We start from the raw sequence: 26,551 nt of genomic DNA on the forward strand, positions 1-26,551 counted from the left end.
TTTAGTTTTTCATTCACGTTCAAGAACACCCTTGCGTTTCTTCAGTTTATTTTACATGCACAGAATGAAATTTTCCGCCAGTTTTAGTATTGAAATGTAAGGCTACTAGAAGAAGCACTTTTTTCTTTCATATTTTCCATTACTCTCTCTTACGACGGTATTGGCTAGCTTACCACGGTTGTTTCGCGAAATTGTTCCTTCGGAAGCTATTTAAAAATAAAAACGCTCGGAAGTATCCTTATTAAGAAAGACAATTCTATGCCATCCTCTTTTCAAGTGCTTCTAAAAAGAGTTCAGGCATGTTTTCACCATAAAATGTCATTTTACGTCACTTTTAATATCAGAGTCATGATATTTAAGATGTTTTTTACGGTTTGATTCGTTCGTCTATGAAGACATCTTGTTTTATTCGTTTTACGTATGTTCTCGTTCGAGCGCTATTAAAGAAATTTCAGAGACGTTTTTACCATAAAATGCAATTCTATGTTACTTTTAGTAATAGGATCGTGGCATTAAGATGTTCTCCTCGTATCGATTCATTCGCCTATAAAAACACCTTGTTTTATTTATTTTACGTAGTTTCTCGTTTGAGTGCTATTAAAGAAATTACAGAGGTGTTTTTACATCATAAAATGCAATTCAATACTTTTAGCAGTGGTATTAACAGGATGTTCTTTTCTTCTTGATTCATTGGCCCACGAGGATATCTTGTTTTATTTATTTTACGTAGTTTTTCGTTTGACTGCTATTAAAGAAATTACAAAGATGTTTTCCACACCATAAAATACAATTCTGTACTTTTAGCAGTGACATTAACAGAATGTTCTCCCCTTTTTGATTTATCGGTCTATGAAGACATCTTATTTTATTTATTTTATATATTTTACCGTTTACCAGAAAGTGCAATTCCATGTTACATTTAGTAGTGGAGTCGCGATATTGAAATCTCTTCGTATAGATTCATTCGTCTATGAAAACATCTTGTTTTATTTATTTTTAGTATCTTCTCGTTCGAGTGCTATTACAGAGATTTCAAACATGTTTATACCATGAAATGCAATTTTATATCACTTTTAGTCGTGACTTCAGGAAAAAGTTTTCGCTTCATTTATTCAGTCTCCTGCAAAGATATATTTTTTTTTATGTATTTCATATACATGTATTCTCATTTACATGCACTACTAAATGCACTTCAGTGATCTTTGAAACATAAAATATAATAGAATATATCACTTTTAATGTTCGATGTTGTGGTATTTTTATGGTATCGTTGAAAAATGCAAATAGTGTCTTGTTAGTTTAATAACTCGGAAAAGAAGCGCTATAAAAACGACAGAGCATGCTTCTTATCTACCATAAAGAAACGTATATTGTCATTCCTAAAGACAGCAGTCTATAATAGAATATGATAAAGAATATGTACAAGCTATGAAAACCTTCAGATGTAGGTCATTTTTAGAAGAATCCTTATACTACCGATATTAATATATTGTTCTATTCAATTATTACTATCATTATTATCGTGCGATTAAATTAATATTATTATGTATTGTGGTGCAATTGAATTGTTAATATTATTACTATTATTACGATGTGAATTGTTGGTATTATTGTACAGCGATTGAAATATTTCTGTTTCTGGTCGTAAACTCTACATTTGTATTGGATATTGAGATTCTTTCGAAAATGATAATCCAGAAATAAAATGGAAGACCTCGGAGTAGCTTTATATCTCAGAAAGAAAGTAGCTCTTTAATCTACATTTATTAGTTACGGGTTACTGCACTTGAATAGCTACGAGATAAAAAGTAAAAGGAGTTTGAACCGGGTATTATTAGATTAAGAAGAGGACCATTTTTTTTAAAGTTCTTCCCGTTAATGCGAATAAATAACGAAGTTATTTTTAATGAGAACGATTGTAACTTTTGTGTACTACGGAAATCAGATTTTATCGTATTCGCTACAGTTAAGCGATGAGATTCAGATTTTATCGAAAATTCAAATTAACGTTTGCGTGACACAAACATTGTGCATATCTACATTCATGTTTGCATAATACAAATATTGTAGAAATGTACGTTTATACTTGTATAATATACACATTGTCTGGATTAATAAATCTAGATTAATATTTGCATATTACTTATGCAAATGTAACCGAAAGTAGAGATATTCGTTATTATATTTGTGTAATACACATATTGTCTGGATTAATAAATTTAGATTAATATTTGCATATTACTTATGCAAATGTAACCGAAGGTGGAGATATTTGTCAGACTTTTGGAGATATTCAGAATGTCGGATATAATTTCATGTATACAGTATCGCACGATTTTTTAAACAGACTGTATATCGTCTCACAGAATTGAAAAAATTTGTTCGATAATCAACAGAATTTCGGTGCTCGAATAAATCCTTTTTAAAAACAAAAACGATATCAAACGTATAGTTTCTTATTCCGTTTTAGATTTCTGTACTTCGTACGAACGTTTCCCGAAATATACTACACGGATCCTTGGGGCAAGAAAATATTACGACGAAGGTAAACGAAAAGATAAATCTCGTCACCGAGGTCGGAATGTTTCTCGAGAAAGAGGGACATTTTCGACAAAATACAGACGTATTCTTCCATTATTTCATAATCATTATAAAACTATTCCTAATTCCTACTACTACTAATGCTACTATACTGGAAAAAACTATTATTAATATCAATCATTACTATGTATTATTATTAGATATTTTAATGAAAAAATAGTAAACTCATTATTGTTCAGAAATAAATTTTACTTTTATATACTTATAGATTTTTCTGTTGTATATTTATACGTTTTTACATATTTATATGTTTCGTATAAACTTTTAGGATTATAAAACCGCACAAAACAATTGAGAACCGCCGCTTCAGATAATTATATTTTCATTACGACTCCATCCTTACTTCCATTTTTCTCCAAAGAAAAATCGATTCACCGATACAATCCCGTTATTCTCGCCCGAAAATTAGAAAGGAAGAAAGTTTCGTTTTCGCCATCTGCTGTTTTCACATATTTATTACGTTTCTTCGTTTCATCTTGACAGTTTTCCTCTTGTCTCCACGCTTCTATTTTATTCCATCGTATGTTCTCCGTTTATTACGAAATATATATATATATACACTCTGTTCGTCGACCTAGCACGTTTTTCCTTCAACCTTTGTCCCAGTATACCTATCGGTTGATTCTCTACCGTATTCTTCCATTCAAATCACATCAACTACCATGAGAATAATCCTTCGTTCTGAACTGTAGCTCTCAGACATTATCCGGAAAAGAAATAGGATCCTGTTTACGCTCTTCTTCGCGTTAATTCCTTTCAAAAGCATTTGAATATTTGCCAACGACGAAACCAGCTTTATGAACATGGAAACGAGACATTTACTGTTTTCTTTTTCTTGAAGTTTCTTACAAGTATACTTCTTAGAAACGTTCCATAAAAATACCAGAAAAGTTAAGACAATTAAAGGACATTCCCTGTTACAGATAATAAATATTAGGGGTAATGGCATAACTCGACTGGTTCACAGAGTTTACGAGGGGGAATCAACCTTCTTCATCTCCTGGGCGAGACCTCTTCAGAATTTGCTTTCATTACATTTATAACCGTTCGTTAAAATTCCATGGAATATCATTTAAAGAGATCATTTAAACGTAGATATATCAGAGTGCTAACTTCAATTAATATTTCCAGATTATAGCTTAGATTAATTTTTTTTTTTTCAGTAGGTACACTCGAAGTGCAGTATCACTAATCGGTATAAAAAATTTGAACAGGAAGAGTAGGATACATCGAGAGTAAGATAGACCGATGACTTTGGTTTGGTAATCGAGGGAGAATTGCGATCACTTAGCGAGGTGATATTCCATGTGCTTCTATTTTGCATAATTATCGAGGTGTGGTTAGTTAGAAGCGAGCGAAGCACAATGATTGAAATTCTCGTCTCGTACACTTACATTGAGGTCTTTCATATTGACGCAGGTCGTGTAATTGCTCCAGACTCGATCGGACCCTGGATGTCGAAACCAGGTACCATTCGATTCGCAATGTTTGTGAGCCATCACTGAAACAAGGAAATTTACTCCTATCAATAATTTGTTAAAGATTTTCGAATTTCATTCTACGCTAATGCAGGCATTATGAATATAGAGACGAACCTCGATAATAGTAAGAAAAGTCAATTTGTAAATTGCTGTGAGCACTTGCACAGTATATTCCCACCACCTATGATTACGTAAAGGAACCATAATTTAGACTTTTACCTAATTATCGAGGTTGTACTGCAAATGTATATATTATAATAAAATATTTCGACGGGTCATACTACTTGCCTGACCACAAACGGGATAAATCTACTTGTCTGATCACAAATGGATAATTCTACTTGTCTGATCACGGACGAGGGTTACGCTACTTGTCTGGTCATGGACAGGGGGTTATACTACTTATAATAGGCCATATTGGGAAGAAAGTGGAAAGATTGAACTTCAATTTGATTATTGTGGCAATAGTCTGGGTTCGGTATTAACAAACACCGTATATGGTCGGACAAGTAGTAGGACCCCCGTATAAGGCCTGACAAGTGATACTACTGCCTTCTATGGTCAGACAAAGGTAATGCGAGTGTATAGTCAGACAATTATGGATGTAAGCGCGCGGTTAGGAAAAAATATTTGGTTTAGTAAAGTTGCCACAACGTAACTTGCGACGATGCGTAGTCTGCAGTACCAAAAATGCAATGAAAATTATCATCGCGCTGCTTCAGACACAAACGTTTGAAAGAAAATATAAAACGAGAACGCGGTAGAAATGAAACTGTGAAGTGGAACTGTGAATGATAAATGAATATCATTCATCATAGTTGTCGGTTGTTCATTTTCTTTCGACGTAAATGAGAAAATTACGTGCATTGCACTTGACACTATTTCTGTCTTCCGCTTGACGAAGCAAACCGATTTCATTCTTTCAAAGTAGAAAAATAAACAGAGGCAACGAGACAACAGGAGCTTCTTTCTTGCCAAGAAATGTCGCAAGCCGTGACGACAATATTTTCAAGAATGTTAGTTGGAAGAGAAATAGTATTAAAGCCGACTACTGCATGGTCAATTGACTGGAATGAGACTATCTCGAGTATCGAACAAAACAAATTTTATTCATTGTTGATTCCAGATTTTAATATTTAAATATTTTTAAATATAGGCATTTATGTACCTCTGAAAAATGGGATATGTGTTTATTTGTATTTTAAGATATCTCCGTTTCCAAGGTATTTATATTAAAAGTAACGTTAATTGGAAAATAATTAAAGTAATAATTTCAATTTATAAATAAAGATAAATCATAAACGAAATATGTAATCATTTACGTTTGAAAAATTATTTAAAAGTAATGTATAAATACTCATACGTTACATCGTGTATAAACATAATAGGAATTTTTCGTTCATATCTTATTTTTCTTGAAATTTTGAAACAAATAATTTTTGCTACTAATAATGAATAACAATAATAATAATAATAATAAAAAAACTGTTTTCCGTTTATTGATAAATATTCGATATATTTCTCTCGATTAAATAAAGGATAAAAGACCCTGTATTATGCACGAAGTTAACAACTTCATAGTATAAAGATGTTACACAGGTATCTACTCGAACCTGTCGTTTCCTTTTCGTATTTCCGATAAGTTCGAAAGAGTAGTGGAAAATAGAGGGTATCAGGGAACAGGAAGGCCAGCGTGTATCGTAGATCACGTTCGGTTTTGCAATAAACGTCACACTGAAAAGTTCCCGACAGCAAACGACGAGCACCGAAAATTAAAAACTTTCCGTGCGCGTGTTAAAAAGTTCTTAGAAAAGATACACGTACGAACATTAACGTATAACTACGTGTAAGTACAGAGACTGGCATGTGAGTCTTCCCTTTAACACGTGAACGAATATGCATGAAGTTTTATCGATTTATTCAAAGTGACAAATACTCTACCTCTTTTTCTGAACGATAAGCATTATTATCATATTACGATAGATCTACATTTTGCAATTATAGAAAAGATTTCTAAGACCCATACTTGTTGAAATTAAAAACGACCGAGTCAGAAGACTATGAACGTGTCAAATACTCGAGTCTACAGTCAAAACACTGATTGTGTTCTTCACGAGTTACGCCTAATGGTTCCGTCGTTCGAAAGAGTGCAACGCTATGAACGAATATGCATGAACGCTACAGTTCTCTTTGGAGCCACGGCATTCATATTTTCACGGGCAGGGTGTTCGCGAATGGTACAAAAGAAGTGACTTCTTTCGATAAAATAAACGCAAAGTATGAAATATTTTATATTTAAACCATTAGTATCTTTCAAGAGAGAAAGAAACGAAAAATCAGTGTTATATGTGTAAGACTAGTCTTACGGTTAAAAATGTTTAAAAATCTATAAAAAAAACTCGCTCGTACATAAATAAGATCCACATTATAATTTTAGAAAGTTTTAAATTCGAAAGAATAACAATTTTAGTATATCGGTATTCTCAAGAAGGCTTCTCTTAATCCTTGGAATGTGCACCCGCAATAATTTTAGAATTATCATGCGTTTCCATATAATTATACAACTTAAGTCTTACAACTTTAGTCTACGTACAGTGGTTTGCATTAAGATCAGAATTTTAATTTTCAGAAGTTCAAAATTCCAGAGAATAAAATCTACCGACATTCTTAAGGAATCTTCTCATCATTATTCTCAAACTATTGTACTTTTGAATTCTCGTGTGCATATATACAACACTACATATCCCTACAATTTAAGATTTATCAGTTCTAAATAAAGTGAAGTTGTAGAAAATTTTTTTCAATTACATATCGATATTTATAATCCATAAATTGTTTCACAATTGCTACAATTTGTTCGTATAAACATTGCAAGTTCCACCGATGGAAAAATATACTCAGGAATTTTTCACGTTGCAACGTGCATACCTATATTCAACGGATAATGAAGTTTCCATTGTGCCTCCTCGAATAGCAATCTTCTTCCGTAAAAATAACCGAGACCAAGGGAATTCACGTGGTGCGCAACGAAGATATAATGCGCCTACGTACGTACAGATAGTGGAGTACGAGCTGTATCGGGCTTTAAACGTTTTGCCAATTATTAATGAACGCCGAAAATTTATGAACTTCGTACGGCTGTTGACGGTCGCATTATCCACACGAGATGGCATTTCCAGCGAAGACAAAACGCACGGTGGACTGCTTCCAACGAAAATGCCATTGTTTGCGGTGCTTTTGTCCCGTGAACGTATTCACCAAATAATTTTCTACGCGACTTGGACAAGAATACGGGGAAAAGTCGCGTTTGCGTTGCGTCAGTTGCACGCAAAACCTACGTTGCATTCCGTGTTCGTGTCTCGCCGATTTATATCTTTTATCGAGAGACTTGCGTAAATACGGTTTTTAAACAACACGTACGCGCATACGATTACGTTCGACGAAAATGAAAACGCTTATATTTTGTTATACTCTATTTGTCATCAACTCTGGAAAACTTTCAATTAAGTAGAATTAAAAGTTCGAATACGGTCGTACTTGGACTTATTTTTATCAGGAAAAGTCAGCCAATCCGTGTATAATATTGTCACAAAATTTGTATTAATAAGGAATTGAAAAATATAGAAATGTTATTTTCTTTTCACGATTGAAAATCATTAACTTGCGCAAAATAAACAAAAATAGTCAGGAGGACGACTCCGTTTTATAGGTTCGGTTAAAAATGATTTCACAGATCCGGATAGTACCCGTAGCGTATGTACAATAGACATACAACTTCTGTAATTGTATTTCGATGGCGACAGTTTTCCAGACATCTGTTTATTAGGACCTTTTTCTTACTTGCGAGGTGTGGAACGCGACCATGTAAATTGTCGTTTCACATCACGTTCGCAACTTCTCGATCGCATCCAGAATGTCGCGGAAGAGCAGCTTTTCGACGATCGCGGATAAATCCGTCGACGAACGATGGAATCGGATTACGCTTCGGGAAGGCTTATGCATAACAAGCACTCTACGCATCGAAAGCGCAGGAAGTATTGATTGAACGTTTTAAACTCTTTGGAGGGCGCGTGAAATTCATAGAAAATTTTGCATAATTTTTCGTTACAGACGATACCCAAGCATCGTGTTGAAAATACAAATTTGAGGAATCGGGGGAAAGATATAAGAATTCACCGAAAGTTAATTTCTCTCGTTTTACAAGAAAAATATAAATTTCAACTTTTATATTTGTTAAAAATGTATGTAACATCGTTAACAAATTACCACGTATTCTCTTTAAAAAGTTCCATAAATTTCCAAGGGAAACTTTCTTAAATAGTAAATTTTACATTTCTCACGTTATGTTTTATTACTTTTAATACGTTCATTTATCTGCTTTTTATGGTGTTTTGTGTATATTGTTTCAACCTCTCTCGCTCTACTTATTAAAAATGTATCCTGTCGAACAAATAAAATTGTACTTAAATTATTTTTGCATCCCCTATGCACTTTCTAGAATGTGAGTTTCGTGCATGTTGCAATGTATGTTGTACACGGTCGAAGGTTATAGCGAATTAATCCACATAGACGTCGGATAGCACGGTCGACATATTGCAGGTGTACAAAGAGTCTTGTCCTTGAATTTAAGTAGGTAAGTAATCATTTTAAAAAATGTTCAATGTACTTGTAGCATCGATCTGCTTCAACACGCGCGCGAAATCCGGCATCGAACCTTGGAGGGGAGTAATATGCATCCATCAGCGTCACAGCGGAAAGTAAATGCTAAGGAACATAAAATCTTTGGAGCTGAGGTACCCTAAAGCCTTTGGAAAACGGCTTTTAAAGCCTCTTATTCAAAACCGCGAGAGTGTCCCAAGTTTCGGAACATTAAGGGCCAACAGCTCCCTTCGCTTTTCATTTTTGAATCAAGCTGACGTATTTCATTAGCATTTCACAAGATCGTAGATTTTTCGACACGACGACCAAACTTCCTCGACGATTTGTATTTGCGTCGTTTCTCATTATTCGTTTGAAATTCCTCGAACGAAACAGTGTAACGCAATAGTGAAATCCGAGTGAAATATACGCAGAGAATTCACCGAATCTCGAAACAGACGTCTAATTTTCATATACATTTTACAAATTAGTTTCAATTTGTTTTCAGCTTCTTCATTCTGTTGTAACAGCGAATAAATATTGAAAGATTTTATGGGGTTGTACAGCATTAATTGGAACCAATTTTGAAAGAAAATTTCAACCATAATTATAAGATTGATCAGATAATATGGTTTTAGGACAATACAATTCTATTGAATAATATTTGAGTCATGTCCCTCGCTTAAAGTTACGATTTCCAAACTTTTTCAGAAGTATCCCCTACAAGGAAAAGCAAATTCTACGCTCGAGGTAAATAGTAGGTTTCAAGTAATACAAGAAGAATGTATTCCTACGCTTGGTAAACTCCAATGAACAATATATTAATAGGTATTCAAGTTGTCCACATTTTTTTACTCGTAAAAAAAATGTTTGTTCAAGGCCTACCTAGATTGTCAGATGCCCCGTTTAAAGATTGCTCTCATTTTGGAAAACACTAGCCCAAAGTATTGAAACCATCGTCGCTGAGGTGTAATAAATATAGTAGACAGATAAAAAAAAGACTAATAAAATATTCCATGAAACGTACAGAAAGCAAAGGAACGTATTAATATTTAAAAAATATCACGCGGAGAATATCCACAAATTTTTCTCCGCTGATATATATTTCCACTCTTAAATTTGATATATTGCAACATATTAATATCTAAAAAATGTCACGCGGGCAATATTCACAAATTCTTCTCCGTTGATATTATATATTTTCACTGGTGATGTAATATTTAATATCAATGTTTAAAAAAAAATTACACCCAATATTTGTTCGCAAGGCACCCTGTGGTTGAATTGTTGCAAATTTTCGGGCATACGGCTCGACGAATCTTTTGCTCTAATAAACATTTTCACACAGAATTTCGTCGCTCGATTCACGAAGTCGGGGGGGAAAAAAAATTCGGTTTCCTTCCTGCTTTGCCGAACGATAGACCAGTTTCGGACCATTAAAGCCGGAACGTTTGTCGAGGGTAATGCGATATGAGCACCGTTCCCGTTTCAGGGGACGATACAGAAAAGAAATGATTGACGCATTGGGGCCAGTCGCCTAAATGTCTTCGTCCGAGAGGATATCGAAGAAAAAAACTCGTGGCAACTGCGTCCTGTTTCTCTCGCTTAGAATATTAATGGTAATTGGAACAATACTCGGACGCGATTAAGAACGAACGTAGAAAAAACAATGAAATTTTGTGCACGTTATTTGGTCAAAACCAAGTCCATTTACGAGAAACATCGTATTAAAGAAGACGTATTGTTCGATCAGTAGGTCGATACAAAAAGTTTTATTTTCCGTTCGATATCTCTGAATTGTTAAAGCTTATTTCGAGTAGTTATTTAAAACTATTCCACGCGTATATTTAATAATAAAATATTTAAAATTACGCCGCAATTATGTAAATTTGTAATCGCTTCCGATCTTCGTTCGATCCACTTTTCCCATTATGTCCCTCGTATAATCGTTAAGTTACATTTCGTATTTTCTAATTCCAATTTACACCGAAAATAGTTTCAAAGTGAAATAAACTGAAGCATTTGATGAATCGTGTACTTTTGTCAAGACTCTAAAAAAGAATCATACTCTAAATTTATCAAAACATTTCATTCGACGTGCAATCAATTTGTAATTTTCTTCGTCAAATACATCGATCGACTACTTCTTCTTTTATATAACATATGCTCTTCTGTAAACGATAAACGAAGTTTCGCTTCTTACATTTCAATATTTTATTAAATTCCATTAATCGTACGAAATAATCGTATCGGTCCTGTGAACGTAACACACACACTGATAACGATCGAGTTTCGAATTAGCCTCGTAACTTTACGATTCAATGTGTGTGCTTTCGAACGATAGATAAACGTTAGATAACATATCCAAATGCTTCCACGTTTCTCAGCACTCGACCTGTAACCCCTCGAGTGTAACGTATGGAAGTGGTTCGAGTTTCGAATTAGGTGACAGCAACGAAGGGCTAAAGGTGAATGGAAAGAGACCGATGGACGAATGGAGTTGTTCGGTGGTCAGTTACGTAAGTGAAGTTTCTGGGTGTGCAGAGTTTGAAACTCTTCGGCTACGTCGTAGCGAAGTATCGAGTAACTTGTGCACGTCTTGGAATCAATAGTGCCTCATCGGGAAACAGCTATTGCACACCGGAGGGAACAAATAAGTGCCAGTTGCCGGTGGCTCTCACCGCTTGACAGACTTATAGAGCGTCGTTTAAGTATCTAACAATCGTTTCGAGGTCGATTCTCGATTGTTATCGAAGTCTATCCTTTTACAGGGATATTCCTTCCGTTTCGTTTGGATCGTCCACGGTTTTCCTCTATTACCCAGTGAGAGACGAACTTCACCGAACCAGTACCCTCGTAAATCGTTAACTGCACTGTTAGTTCGCGAGATCGTTCTTTCTTCCTTGGAAAGGAACACGGTTAAACGATTCGCGACGATAAAGACAATCGAAATCTTTACGAACCCCCGATAGAAATTATTTGGTCGATACGGTAGCAAAGGAAGTAAAACAACAGCTTCGGATAAGAATCGTATAAATAAATCGCTCTCATCCAGGGTAGATCGATGCAATCTTCTTGGTTTACAATTTTTATATTAATGTACGCGATAAAAGAATTTGTAGCGTGCCGAACGAGTTGAAACGGGAAACAGAAACCGGTGTGTACACTTTTTGTGTGCCGTTTTTTTTTTTTTAAACAGTATGATATTTTATCGCCCGAAATACGCCGAGAAATGCATTCGTTGAGCATAATCGTACTCTATGATCGTTACACGGTGTAAAATTTCGCGTTTCGATTTTCAATCGTGTCCTCAACAATCGGTAGAACACAACGTATAATTTAAAACGTAAGAGTGTGTGGAAGGCTGATAAAAATAATATATTAGGGAACACGCTGGCGTACGGGGATAACGTTATGGACAATAATATACCTTCACGTGCATATTTCATTTATATCGGTGGTGCTTGTTATAGGAGGAAAATAATTAGATAACAAAAAGGTTGGCACGTGTTGGCCGTGTTTTATGACCACCGTATTCGCACACTTGCGGTGTTTTGCAACTCTGTGTCGGTGCTTACAAACGTAACTCGCGCGATCGCCTTGAAACCGCTGGAGTTGTGTATCTCCCCTTTGAAAGTCCTATCTCGTGAAACTACCCTTAACGAGTTCCGCGTGAAATCCCATATTTAAACAGAATTTTTTTTATCTCGAGAAGTTAATGATCACGGGACAACGTCGTATCCTTTAGTTCCGTTGATTAAACTTGTAATGTATAAAAAAGATTGTATTGTACATGGAAATGAAACGGTAAACGTAATAGGCGAAATATCGTAGAAACATTGATAACGATTTTTGCACGTTTCAAAAAAATATTATATACGATCCGAGGGAAATTTATTTACGGATCTACGCGAGCGTAAACCTGACAACTCTCTGCGATACGATATCAAATTACCAATTTTTGTTAATTTCATTATTCCCTCGTTCTCTGAGCCCGCCGGATTTCAATCGTAATCCTTCGTATTTGAAAACTGAAATTAAATCACCTTTCGACGAATTGTCTATCGGTGTATTTTTTTTTTTTTTTTTTAATTGCTAAGTATCACCTTTTAAAATTCTCTTTGATCATTATTTGCCGTACACTCTCGGAATCTTTTTCCACTTTTTCGTACTGATCGCTACCTAAAAGCTCCTCATAAATTACCCTTCCCTAACCTGCATCGGAGTTATCGTTCCACTTAAGATTTACTTTCCAATTCTACATCTTCCTTTTCGCAGTTTATTTTAATTGAAAATAGAAAAAAGTGGAAGGATTGTACGAGAGATTTTTTGCGTCTGCGATTACTCCCGCATCGATTGAAGTTGCAACGAACGGAGAAATTTATTCGACAGATGTATCATTTAAACAAAATGAAAAACCGTACAACTATACCGTATGAAAAATAATGACCGATATTTAAACGATTGGGTAGAGACTTGTCGAAAATTATTAAAAATAATTTCCAACCCTGATAAGAGACCAGCTCAATCATTGTCAACGAGTACTTGCATCCTACCTATACATGACAATTTATTTCGATACCCAACCCAATGTTTGAAAGTTGATACCTATCGGTATTAACGACTGGAATACGATTGGTCCCATCACTCTTCCCAACATCTGCTTTTATCTCAAACGGAAAGCATTTCATTCATTGATATGTGACCATGTTCCGCTCGCAACACAATGCAACGAACATTTCGCACACAAGTATCGAAATTGCATCTAGCGAGGTGCATTCTACTGCATGTATACATACATTCTTGCGACTCGATATAAAGTATTTTAAAAGATAAAATACTTATCGAACAAATAAGCATAAATATTTAATACTTACAAAGTATTAAATAAATATTGAAATTTCGAACATATTTTCCTTTCTGTTTTTATTTGAATTCATAATATTTAAATCAGCATTATGCACCTCTCTAACAGTACAACGTTTATATTAAACACTACACACGTGGTATTGCGCGAGAATATTTTTCCAAGTGTTCTCGCATTTCTCGAGGTTCTTGAAAATTATATTGTTACATTATTTAAATTACAGTGTCGCAATGTTCAACGTGATCACTGGTGTACGTACAATTGTGAAGACGTAGAGGTTGATCGATTGCCTTTCATTGTAGAATCGTCCCAATCTTTGAAATCTTTGTATTTGTTCTTTGTTCCATTAAAAGGTGCAAATTCGATCGAAAGTCGTCAGTTCAAATACGATGAACGGTCGTTTCACAGTGGAAAGTTCTTTCTGTCATGGTGATGAAATAGGAAAGAAGATAAAAGAGAGAATGATTGCTGGGCTCCGAGCGGCCAGTTTCTAAGCTTCTTGGTCTGTTTGCCGATCAAACACATTAATGCACGTGCACACGCATTTCCGAGGATTTCGCCGCAAATATCCTGCTCCAGGCTGATTTTCCAACGGAATAACATACTTGAACCCACTCCCGCAAACTCTTTTTCCCTTCCAGAAGTATTCGAGCTACCGACTGAAAGAGTTATAATTAGTTTCGACACTCGAAACAGTTAAACGATGAAATTTATTTCGCGGATAAATTATTGATCGATTCCATCGAATCGACTGTTGTTTAAATTTTTTTATATTAAATAACACAACAATGAATGAAATTTTAATGAAAAAAAAAATATATATATATATATATATATATATATTTCTTTTTTCGCTAAAATTAAAAAGTAAAATATATACACGTAACGCGTAAACGTTTGATGAACACAGATCTTTTGAACGATATAGCTTATCTAAAGTAACAAATTTTTCATCGAATTATTATGAGTATAAAATTCTTACACTTGTATCCCCAATCGCTGAGTATCAATTCCTTGATTCCCTTCTTGATCGCATAAAAATTTACGGTTTCGTGTTCACCGTCGAGTTAATTAAACCAGTTCACCCGAAAAATTTTATTAAATTAATCTTCTATTTTCTATCGGAGAATTTCGGTGTTATCGTAATCGTATTAAATCGATCCGAGAGAATTTCATAGGAAAATAACAACACCATCAATTTCAGATAATCGCTTCCATCAGAATCTGAGCAATTCTGGCGTAAGTAGATTATTGCGAGTTTCGAATCAATCTCCGTTTTTAGATGTTTTTTCTAATTCCTGGTTTGCTCACTACCTGAAGCTGTACACGGTTAGAGAGAATTTTTTTTAATAGTAGATTTTTCTTTCCTTTCGAGACAAATTAATTTTAGAAAAAATGCTCGTTAAATTTTGGAATCGACCACTTCAATTTCTACTTGGAAATTTGCTAGTTGAACTTGTTGAAGTGAAACTCGTGTATATTACTTCGACAGACTCGATGTTAACTAGAGATTAAAATTTTTTATTCTACGATAACTTGACTTTTTGAATTTTCAAACACACGTTAACTAGACATTTTAGTTTCTAATTATTTTATATATTGTTCTACAAATACTGTCCTCACAATTTTCTTTTTCACTTTATCTGTGTGTAGTTACCTGGATATTATAGAATGTAAAATACATTTTTCCACGAGAGGCATTTTACCGAACTTTTTATTCTCTATCGAATTCAATTATTTTTCAACGTCAATTATTTTTCAACGCCAATTATTTCTCAGCGCCAATTATTTTTCAACACCAATTATTTTTCAGCGCCAATTACTCTTCAACGCTGATAATGTTTCAACGCTAACAGAAAAATAGAGAAAAGTAGAAATTTTTCTCGAATTGAAGCACTATACCAGATTTTCGATTTTACCCGATTGTTTTCTTTCACCGTTCCAAACTTTGCATAGCGCGTGTTTCCATCAACCGCGACACTGTAAGAGCACCAATGAATCACCTTCGAAAGCCCCATTCTCTCATGTCCTTGTGGTAGAAAAACGGTGGAAAAAGGTTAACATAGCAATCGAAAGAGCGATTAATCAGTGAAAGTGTCGCAGATTCTGAAAAACCAAGCGAACCGTCCAAAGATAAATTAAATTGTCTTTTCCAGATTGAATCGAGATCTTAAAACTCGATTCTAACGAATGTCGAATTGGACTTAAGACGACGATTCGAAGCCAAAGTTCTGCTCTGATATGAAATTGATTGAACTTCCAAGAGATCGTTACTTTGCAATTAATCGAAATAAATTTGCACGTAATGAGAATATTTAAAGCGAGTCACGGTTCGAAAACTGATCGAATCTCGTAATTAATAGATCGCAATGCAAGAATACCGAGTAATTTGATTTCTTAGTGAAATTTCAGAAATTGAAAAAGAAAAATCTTACAAATATTTTTGGGTGGTTCGAGTTAGGAAAATGTTCCCTTTGAAAATCGTACATTCACGTGTTTTCACGTGAAAGTTGCTACCAGGAGAATTTAGAGTGTATATATGGTGGGTGTTCTCTGTTGCATATTTAGAATACCGAAGTTTCGTAGGAACCAGTGCAAGTTTAGAACAAGCAATTTAGCATCGCTGGTGTTGCTAACCAGTCTCCACTGGTGTAATATTGAAAATATTCAATATTTCCTAATACGAGAGTGTGATGTTATACACGTTATATACAAGAATCATAGAGTAAACGGAAGCTATTCGTTCTAAGAAAAATGTTGGGAATACAAATTACACGATATTGAACGAGAAATATAATACGATAGTTTCTTACTCTTTAATCGAGGTACGAATGTCACCTTTGAGATTTTAAATAAAATATTCAATATTTTACACTGGAATGCAAAGTAATATTAAATGAACGAAAAAGAAAGTTGAGATGTATCGGGACAAACTTATTGATGTATAATTCTCCGCAAGTTCTGTACACTTTTCCACTCACCTTCTAAGTCTGACTCGACTTTTTCAGTTTCCCGTTTTTTTCTGGAAAGAAAAACATTTTTCTCAATATCAAATGTTTTTTCTTTCTCTGCTTCTCTCTTTCTTCGACATACTCTTAAAGTATTTGACCTTTCGACCTTCGTCCATTCGAGCAATTAACCTTCACGAACCACTTTCCTCTTTTCTCGTCGATCCTGTTTTTTTCCAGCTTACTTTTTCACCTGTTTAATTTTATCACCCTCCTTCGAATCGTACTCGTTCTCCTTTATGTTTTTCTTTCTTCGTCCTACTAATATCGACAGCTAACTCTCGTAACCTACAGTATCCGCTTTTCATCTGGCCCGCTATATGGCGCCACCAGTATCGATACACGATCTTTCCCGCTCGCCAGAACCAATTTCCCGCCACTCTCTGTCGCACCTAACCTCCTAGAGATCATTCTACGCCAAAAATGGACAAAATTCTTATTTAAATAAAAGTTTCGTATAACGAATGAAAAATGGGAAACTTTTCGCCCTTCACTCGTTTAATAAAAATTACAATTTCGACTATAAAATGAAATATCACACACTGTCCAATTGAATAAACGACGCGTATAAATGGTACAAATGTATTTTATTTTAATCAAATATTTGAATTCCGTATAAAAGATATACAGTTCTCGACTGTAAATTGTTCAGTACGTATTACAGTTTAAATTATAAAATGAAATTCTATTTCACGTTAAACAAATAAAACGTGATTGAATAAACGAAGGAAATAAATCTCTATACGGTTTTTCTAGTCGTCGTCAATTATTCGAATAAAATATTACCCATCTCTGACACATTCCCCTTCTTCTCCCTCGTTTCACCACTCTGTTCACCGCCCCTATCATCAACTATCTAGTCACTTCACCAAAAACATCGTTCTAAAAGCCTCTACACTATCTCGTATCGTACCGTTCCAGTTATTGAGACATATTACGTATAATTTCAAATATTGCATTCAAAAATTATCAGGTAACATTTGTAACTCAACAAAAAGACAAGAAACTACTTATCCTATCGCGTGAATTCTTTTTTTTTTTACGACACATATTTCCATCAAATTTTCTCGCAGTAAAAGTCTCAATTAATTCACCAACCGTCGTACTATTAGTAATATCATTTTCTATACGCAATATACACGAATCCGTGAAACGTTCCTCTGATCGTAAATAATTTGTTTTTAATTATTGTAGGTCGTTCGGAGAGTCATTTCGTTTTCCAAAATGGAGAATATATAATTGAATGAAATGTTTATACGTTCTAAAAAAATCGTGTTTCACCATTTTCACCAAAAAAAAAAAACACGAAATGACTTTCCGAACAACCTAATACTTTGAATTTCGAGGAAACTTCACGAGTGAAACAATTCGAACATCGTGAATAAAAATGTTACCATTCGACTATAGAACGCCATCGCGTTGATTAACCTCTCTAGCGCATCTGCCGGCAGCAGTTCCGTATTCGCATTTTAATTGCCGCTATCCAATTGAAAATACAAGACGCACGGAACGCTCTGGAATTCACCGTTTCTGCTTCCCATCGTAGCTCCAATGGATAGAGCACTTTCGAGATTACGTATCCTAGGTAATTTCCTGCACTCGTAAATGACGAGTTTCTTACCCCGGTTTAATGTTCGCGAACGATAAACCTTCCATTTTATTGGCCCAATGGGCAATGGAGTTACCCAACGATCTGTTGATATCGGCCCGCATATCCGTTGACAAAACATACGCGATCGCTATATTATAGAATCCCTTTAAACTCCTTTGTCCGTCAGATTAATCGAACCTATATTGCGTCTTCAATACTCTTACCGAACTATCGATCTGAGACAGTTAACCACCTGATGAACACTCGAGAGAGAACGTGCTTGTGCATCAATTCGTCTACTTTCGCGTTAGACGACGCTTCTGGTCGAATAGGTCCGTTACTCCCGCTAACCGTACTATTAATCTACTCTCTATTTAAACTCTGGTTTCTTCGTTCGCTGGAACGTACGTGGAGCGAGGGAATGCAAAAAGACAACACACGGCGAGTATCACGGACGCGAGAGTTTCAACGGTGGGAAAAGTCTCTGCGGTGAATTAATTTCAACAATTTGCTTTGTAATAATTATACTTACGAACAGGTGTAAAAATAAAGGAGTGAAGTGATCTTACGTGATTGTTCGAAATGTTTGTGTACGTGATGTTTTCTTTAATTTCAAGTAATATTATCAAGTGCGAATTAAAATATCGAAGCTCGACATCCACCGGTCTGTTTATAAGTCGTTTTCAATTTTTTATAGCAAAACTTCAAATTGATTCGTAATTTTATTCGCTGTTTAAACAAAGAAATAAATGGGTACGTTTATTCTTTTACGTTCGTTATTCGTTAAATAAATTTGTGTCCCGAAGGTGACTAGCCCTAGTTGATCGAAACATTAACGGCTTGTTAAGCACGTTCTTTGCTTCCGTTGCCTCAATGTCCAATAGATATACACGTTAATTATCTTTCGACATCAGTAGAGCAAAGCAATAAAAAAATAGAAGCTTCCCAAACTCCGACCTTAAAGCATCGAGTCATCTTCGATAAGCTGCTATTTATAAAAATCAAATATGTAAAATTTAAATACTTCGTGCGTGCCTTATTGGAATCTTGAAGCTTTTATTGGAAATTTCAACGAGCAATTTACCATCGTCTTATTGACATTTTGAACATAGCCGTCGTTTTAAATATGGAACCGGGACACAATCAACCGATCTGGGGTTCAGATTGAACCGATGGTAGCTTCTCGCTAAATAGGCTATCCTATAACCGTTAACGCGACGTGATATTTATTTGGATATTTGGTTAGAAACTGAGTCAATGAATCAATTTGAGAAAACTCAATGCGTGCAGGAAAGAGGTGTACAGAGATTTTGGAACAGAGTCGAAGTTAAAGTCTGAAAGGGTGATGCAAATACATTTTAATGTACTTTCACCTAATTTGCTTGTCCATTAAAAATTTGTACAACATTCAATCGTTTAATCTTCACAGAATATTGTGTTCCAGTTCTCTCTGTCGCTGTTACGATCATTCTACTTATTCCTGATCGATTAACTTCTTCATTCGTAGTACTGAAAAATCTTTCTTAAGGTGTCTCTTTACTTTGATTAAAGCTACCTCGATGTTTGCATCGTACTTCGCTACGGTGATCACCGAACTAGACAAGAACACGGCACTTGGGGATTTAGTGTTTCGTTAGTTTTGAAAATTTATTATTATAGTTGTCGTTCGGATCAAAACTGTTCCGAAGCAATTTACGATAGGTAGTAAACTCGTAAAGGCCATACACTCTGCGAACGTGAGAAAATTTCTAATAAGATACGTCTGAGAAATTCTACCGGAAGATAACGTCGTAGTAGACTTTCGTTAAGTGGAGTTAAACTGTAACCGAATTATGTAAGTGAAGTTAGCCTGTGGAGGATTTTCAAATTATTTGTGACGCAATGGAAATTTATTCTAAGCCGGTGTCGCGTTCCTGATTTCCCACGTGATGAGAAAAGAATACTCGTACGTTACATTTAGGCACGTTTTAAGTAATGATCAATGCGCCGTGTCTGAGTTAAATCTATTAAATATTTGCACGCTGATTCGAGATTGTACCAATGATGTAACACGAATCAATAAATTATCGAAATAAAGATAACGGGATACTTGTATCTGTATGCATGACATTGCCGATTTTCAAGTATAAGTATTGAAAAAACGATGACTAGTTGTTATCTCAATTTATGTCCGTACAAACACTTGAAGTATTTGTTATAATTGAATCTCACACGTGCACCAGACACATTACTAAGAATATTCAGTTATCCCATTTAATACATTTGACAACAGATTTTCATCGGTATTATCGTAAATTCCACGATCATATTTTTGCGATTGTAACGCATCGAACATTGATACGAGATCCCGTTACAAATAGTTACAATTCTTTCAAATCGTTTCGTTTAGGTTGATTAACACGTGGATGTTATCCCTATGGAGAACATCTACGTCTACGTAAGTTCGATTCGCGAGCTTCGAAATTAGGTGCAAGTTCGAAGTCGTTCGTACGTTGTCGAAAGATCCCTAAAAGCTCTACAACGTTTGCGTAATCGTGTCGTTTAAACACTCGTCGAAAGTTTAGCCCATTTCGCTAAAATACGCAGCGCCGTTCCGTATCTTAAAGACTCGAATCTTCGAAGCAGAAGATCGCAAGAACACGGCGAATGTTCACGCGAACTTCAATCTCGTTTCCAAGTATCCGATGCCTTGCGGCGGCAGCGCGACGATATTCGATACTTCTCGACGTGGTTGTTCGCGAAATCGAAAGGACCGGCAAGAGAATTCCAACCCGGAAAACTTTTCCCCGACGAAACTTACTTACTTTCTTACCCGAGAAATACGTTATTTCCTGTGTCTTTTCATTCGATTCGCCACAAAGAGTAGACACGTTTCTTCGGTCTACGTCGTCTTTGGTCGAGAGTCGGGCAATAGACAGTGTCTTATGTAAATTCAAAAGCCCGCGAGAGTGTCTCCGACGCGTGAAACTGAAATGTTTATAATACGTGAAAATATTTTACTTTCGACGCCTCGTGGCTCTTATTTAGGAAAGAAAAATCTTCGAGTCGAATCGACTGAAAGGAAAATCGTGTTGGACGAGTTAAGAGAGGATTTCGGACGTATTGTGACGAGAAATAAATAAAGATAAATAAACGTTGAGTTTTATCTTTAAATAAGTAATTTTTCATTTTTTTTTAAATAACTAATGCAAATTCAAAAAACTGCGAGAGTGTCTCCGACACGCGAAACTAAAATGTTTAGGATAGGTGAAAATATTTTACTTTCAATGCCTCGTGACTCGAGGTATCCTCTACATTGAAAAACGAGTATTTAGAAAAGAAAAATCTTCGAGTCGAATCGAGTTAAAAGTAAAATCGAGTTTCTATTTCGAATGAACTATGAAAGAAATAAAAATAAATAAAGATTGAATTTTTTTTGTTAAAGAACGGACTATTTCATGTGCACGGTTTGCGAGCAGGTTTCTTGAAAATATCTAACAATATTGAAGATTGAATTATCATCGTAACACTGTTACGCGAACAGTTCCCGTTCTGTGAATCATTTATGTGTTGCGAGTGCATGGAAACATGACGTAAAAACGAATAATATAGGAAGACCGCGGATAGCTGGGCGAGAGACAAGATGCACTTTAAGCGTCGACGTTCGAACCTGCTCGTACTTTAAAATTATCACTTCGAGGAAGAAATTATACGGTTTGGAAGCGACACTAAATCCAACGATTTATATAAACAACTCTAGGACACTCAATAATCAACTTGTACATGTATTAATTGCTATACTATTCGTAAGAGCAAATTTTCAAATAGTTTAGAATCGATCGAATATCGATCAAACCTAACTTTCCTTTTATTTTTAGTTTTCCAAATAATAAATATTGAAAAGTATAATTCGAACTAGTAACAACTTTTAACCTTCTAAAGAATATTAACGGTATATTGGTTTTTACAAACTCGTGTTTATTTCGGTTTAATAAATTATACTTAGACCGAACGTGATGTACAACGTATTCCACGCGACACTTCTCTTATCGTCTAACCAAACAGTAAATGTAACTCAACAAGTATCCACGGATTCCTTTATCACGGTCTGTTTTATCTGAAAACCGTGAATCATTTAGATCCTATCCGTTAGTATTACGAATGGCGCGAAATCATTTGCAAAACGCAAAATGTTGAAAGACAACGAATCGTGCATTCCACGCGGCGATAAATCACTTTTATAGGCGAAATTATGGCACGTCATGGAGGATCATTCAAACCGCGCTCTTTTTACCGTCATTTTACGAACGATGTACAATTTCAGTGACTCCGCGAGCGTATTTCCGCCCGCGGTTGAATACCGAATTGTAAACGCACCCTCAAATCGAACGAATTTACCCGATCTGCGTGAAAAGTTTTCACGTTCGTGAAGCATTCGGAAAATTTGCAACGGAAATTTGATAGCTCCGGGAACCGTACGCGGGGAATATTTGATGATTTAAAAAATAAATAAATCGACGTTCGTTTATTTTTATTTATTCACTTCGATGTGTATTTATTGTACCGTGACGAATCAGGAAACGGAAAAAAAAAGAACAAAATAAACGGAAAATATATAGTAGACTGGTTGTACCACGACGAAGAGAGTAACAAAAGATGTTTCACAGCATGTCCCTGATACATTCTAACGCATCTTAATTCAAGGAAATAGTTCATACAATTTTCAAACTTCTCATTAACCGCGCTGTGTCTTTTTTTTTTTTTAAATAGAATAGTTCTTGATAAAAATGTTCCAATTGGGAATTCACTTAGATAAATTTAAACGTTGAAAGTTTTACAGCTTCTACCGAAAATATAGATTTTCCCGACCGATAATCATATCAGCGCTCGTAAATTTTAACCAATCGTGGGTAATGCGTTTGACATCCACGGTATATAAATATTCAAAACAATTTTCAAACTTTTCGCAAGTCTCGACCGTATCACTCCTAATAAACGCATCGATCTATAAAACTCGATGAAGCTCGCTGGAGTATCGTTAAACGATAGGAGAGGATTGCTACATCGCTGAAGCTGGGTTAGATCTTATCTGAATCACGGACAGTGTCCGATAGGAGCTATAAATCATCGTCAATTCCTGATAGAATACCGTACGATCCCTTCCAGCTATAGTATACACCAATAGGTATTTACGAAGGACCCTTCCGAGGACGTTGTGAGGGACAAAAGATTAAATTAAAGAGAAGAAAAGAAAAAAACATAAATCTGATTGAGAGCTGGTAGAGAAGACTAGAGAGAACCCTGATGCTCAATTAATCCGCTTACGAGGATTTCTAGAGAATTCGCGTTTTTCTCCCGAAAATAAAACGCGGCTCTTTTCAAGGAACTCCTTTTTTAGCCCGGATCTTATCTTTGGTCACAAGTATCCTTTATCTCGTTCTCAGGAGCGTCATTCCGTTTTCTTTTTTTTTTGTGTCACATTTCGAGGCTCAAGTTACGAAGTTTTTTGATTAACCCGGAAAACTCGACTACCGCGCGAATAGTCATCTTCCAATTCACCGATTTAAAAATTTTTCCACAGTTTCGCATGCACGTTCGTCGATAAATCGTCGTAGTATTTCGGTTATGAGAAACTTTTTCGAGCTGTGATTCGTCCGCGAGTTGTTCTTGCTTTTTGCACAGAGTACTAAAAAACTAAGTGTCATAAATTCAGACAACGAAACAGTAGAGGGGGGTCACTGTGAGCATTTTAAGCAAAGAAATCACAGAGTCGCCGACGCTCGATCTCTTCGCTTGAAATGCTCGCCATTGACCTCTTTCATCGGTCAAATTTAGAACAGTTTGTTTTGAACCACCCTGTGTACACGCGTAGTTCGTATTTCACGTACTTCTGTTTGCTCAAAAATACTATCGTTCGTGAATTTGATCGCTCCCAATGCCTTTAAAAACCGATCGCGCAGATGGGACAAAGAAAACGGAGCAAGGAATTCGTTTCACGAGATTGCAATTGATCGCAGCTAACGCACGGTGGCCGGACCAGATTAAAACACCGGATACGGGATAAAATTCTCCGAGTTTTATGTTCTACTTTAAAGTGCACCCACTAATGCGAAATATAGCACAACTTTGTGCGAAACAATTTCTACCCGGAGGACGAGTCGTTTATTATTACGGCACAGATCCATTTTTTAAGTCTATTTATCCTTGTTACGAGATACGAGAAGTTTGGAATTTTCATCGACTCAAAATATTCCGTAACGGTTTTATCAGTTGTAATAAAAAAGAAAAAACTGCTTTCGAAAATAATAATTTTTATATTTTTATCGAAACGAGATAATTTTTGTACCGTATCGAACAATTCCTAGGAATGTAGAAATTTTCGTAATATTTTTTCGGGAATATTTCTAATAAATTTTCGAGGTTTGGTCAATGAAAAATAAGTTAAAAAATTTTTATATTTTTCATCATATTTTTGTTCAAGTAGCAGTCAAATATATTTAATAAAAATACGTTCAGAAACACGATCTGGGACAGGTTATTTTTAATTGTAGTCATTAATTTTTCAGAAGTTATCATGTAGAGAATAGTTCCACCGGGAATACCTCGCCAATTTGTTGGAAATTTACCGAACAACATACAATGCCAAAAATGTACAAATCTGAATTAATAAAATTCTTGGTTTATTCTCGGTAGCTTTTTGTGTAATACAAAACAATGATATTTGATTTATTTAAATTTCTATTAGCGGATCCCAAGTAAAGTAAACAATTCTACAATGTACGAATACTGTTGGTATCGATTCGAAAAACGATACACAAATTTCTAGTCACGATAGCTGCGCTCCCCTTATTCTTTCAAAGTTCGTAAAAATTTTAATTTCGTAAATGCATTTTATCTATCGACTACGTTTATTGCAAAATTTTGAACGAGAAACTCGTTTGAAAATTTATCTATCTAAAACAACTGATCTCGATTTACCCGTTCTAATGTTACAAAATTTCAACCACAAGCTTTTTTACACAGTCCAGAGCCAAGAATATAATTTCACAGTACACATTTCATCCCGTGTTCGCTCCCAAAATATAAACAATACATGCTTGCGAAACTAGGTTTATGGTACGGACGAGATTTCATCGTTAGTCTTATGATTTACAACTTATGTGCATATTCTCTGGACTATACAGTAGTGGCCGACTATACGTAACAATTTTTAGCGAATGTATACAAAAAGATCGTCCCCACCACTATTTATAATTCTTCGGTTGACAATCTAGGGAATTTTATTTACAGATAAAAATAAAAATTTTCACATTTGACATTATATCTTTATGAGAACATTTTCACGATGAATTGTTTAGATTCTTCCGTTGGAAATAAATCCAAACGCGACTTCGCTCTATTTTTAATTATATGTAATTGAAAATTTTTGAAAAATAGTTGATACGTATAAAGTATAAGTAGAAAATTGTCCGAATAACACAAGATGTATCTAAAAATAGGAATTTTTCTATTTTCATCGAAACGAGATCATTTTTGTACCATAATTTTGTACCAATAATTTTGTACCGAACAGGTTCGTGTATGGTCTTATTTTCACCGAGAGAATCTCGACAATCCATTGATAACAGTCTCGCGAGTATGCAGTGAGAAATGTATAACTTTTTAGTTTTGCTTTGACAACTGTAACATTGACAATGAGAAACAAGCGTTATCGCTTTGAAACTCAACGACCAAGCGTCTGTAATACGAGACCGTTTGCTATTGTATTCGCTCTTGATGTATCTTGTTTACTGTCCTTGTTGCAAGATTCACGCGTGGCTGTGACTCATTGTTCGCTCGAAATAAAAAAGATCGATTCTTGGAACGAATTCGTCACCAAATCCAACTTTGTGGGAACGTTTGATCCTGTTTCTTTCTTTTTTTTTTTGCAAATAGTTTGACAGTACTTTATACAGTTTGTATCTTCAGGTATCGGTTGTTTACTTTCAAAGTCAAATTGTTCGCCATCGGTGTTCCGTCAATGGATTTTAAAATATGACCTCGAAGCGCGACAATATTGAGAGCTGGATGGGTAAATTATTTTTTCAACTAAACAAGAATCGACACATGACTGTTTCGTTGTTCGACAAATGGTTATTGACACTCTGCACCTTCAATTTTCACAGAGCTCGTGACTCGATTAAAAATGGATATGTTGCGTTCTATCATTTTATGGTTGCTCTTCTAATTGACAAAAATAATGAATTACCATAATAAAAATGATTGATCAGGTAAGCGTCCTTAATATTAATCAGTATTTATAAATAACCTACGTAATCTGTAATCATTAATCAATAATTTGTAATGATTCAAGAAAAGATTACTTTAGTTTCTACCACCTTTTTTT

At 35.1% G+C, this 26,551-nt stretch overlaps 1 protein-coding gene across 9 annotated transcripts in view; it reads right to left on the reverse strand.

Annotated features, from left to right (window-relative positions):
* Dh31-r (Diuretic hormone 31 Receptor) overlaps positions 1–26,551 on the reverse strand; it is a 201,755-nt gene that overhangs the window by 15,558 nt on the left and 159,646 nt on the right. For all 9 annotated transcript variants that reach the window (XM_076311724.1, XM_076311733.1, XM_076311726.1 and 6 more), the window contains one exon: positions 3,996–4,102. In XM_076311724.1, coding sequence (XP_076167839.1) covers positions 3,996–4,102 — 107 coding nt within the window. The remainder of the gene's footprint in view (positions 1–3,995; positions 4,103–26,551) is intronic.

This window comes from Ptiloglossa arizonensis, chromosome 5 (genome assembly GCF_051014685.1).
Source record: "Ptiloglossa arizonensis isolate GNS036 chromosome 5, iyPtiAriz1_principal, whole genome shotgun sequence".
Classification (NCBI taxonomy): Eukaryota; Metazoa; Arthropoda; class Insecta; order Hymenoptera; family Colletidae; genus Ptiloglossa; species Ptiloglossa arizonensis.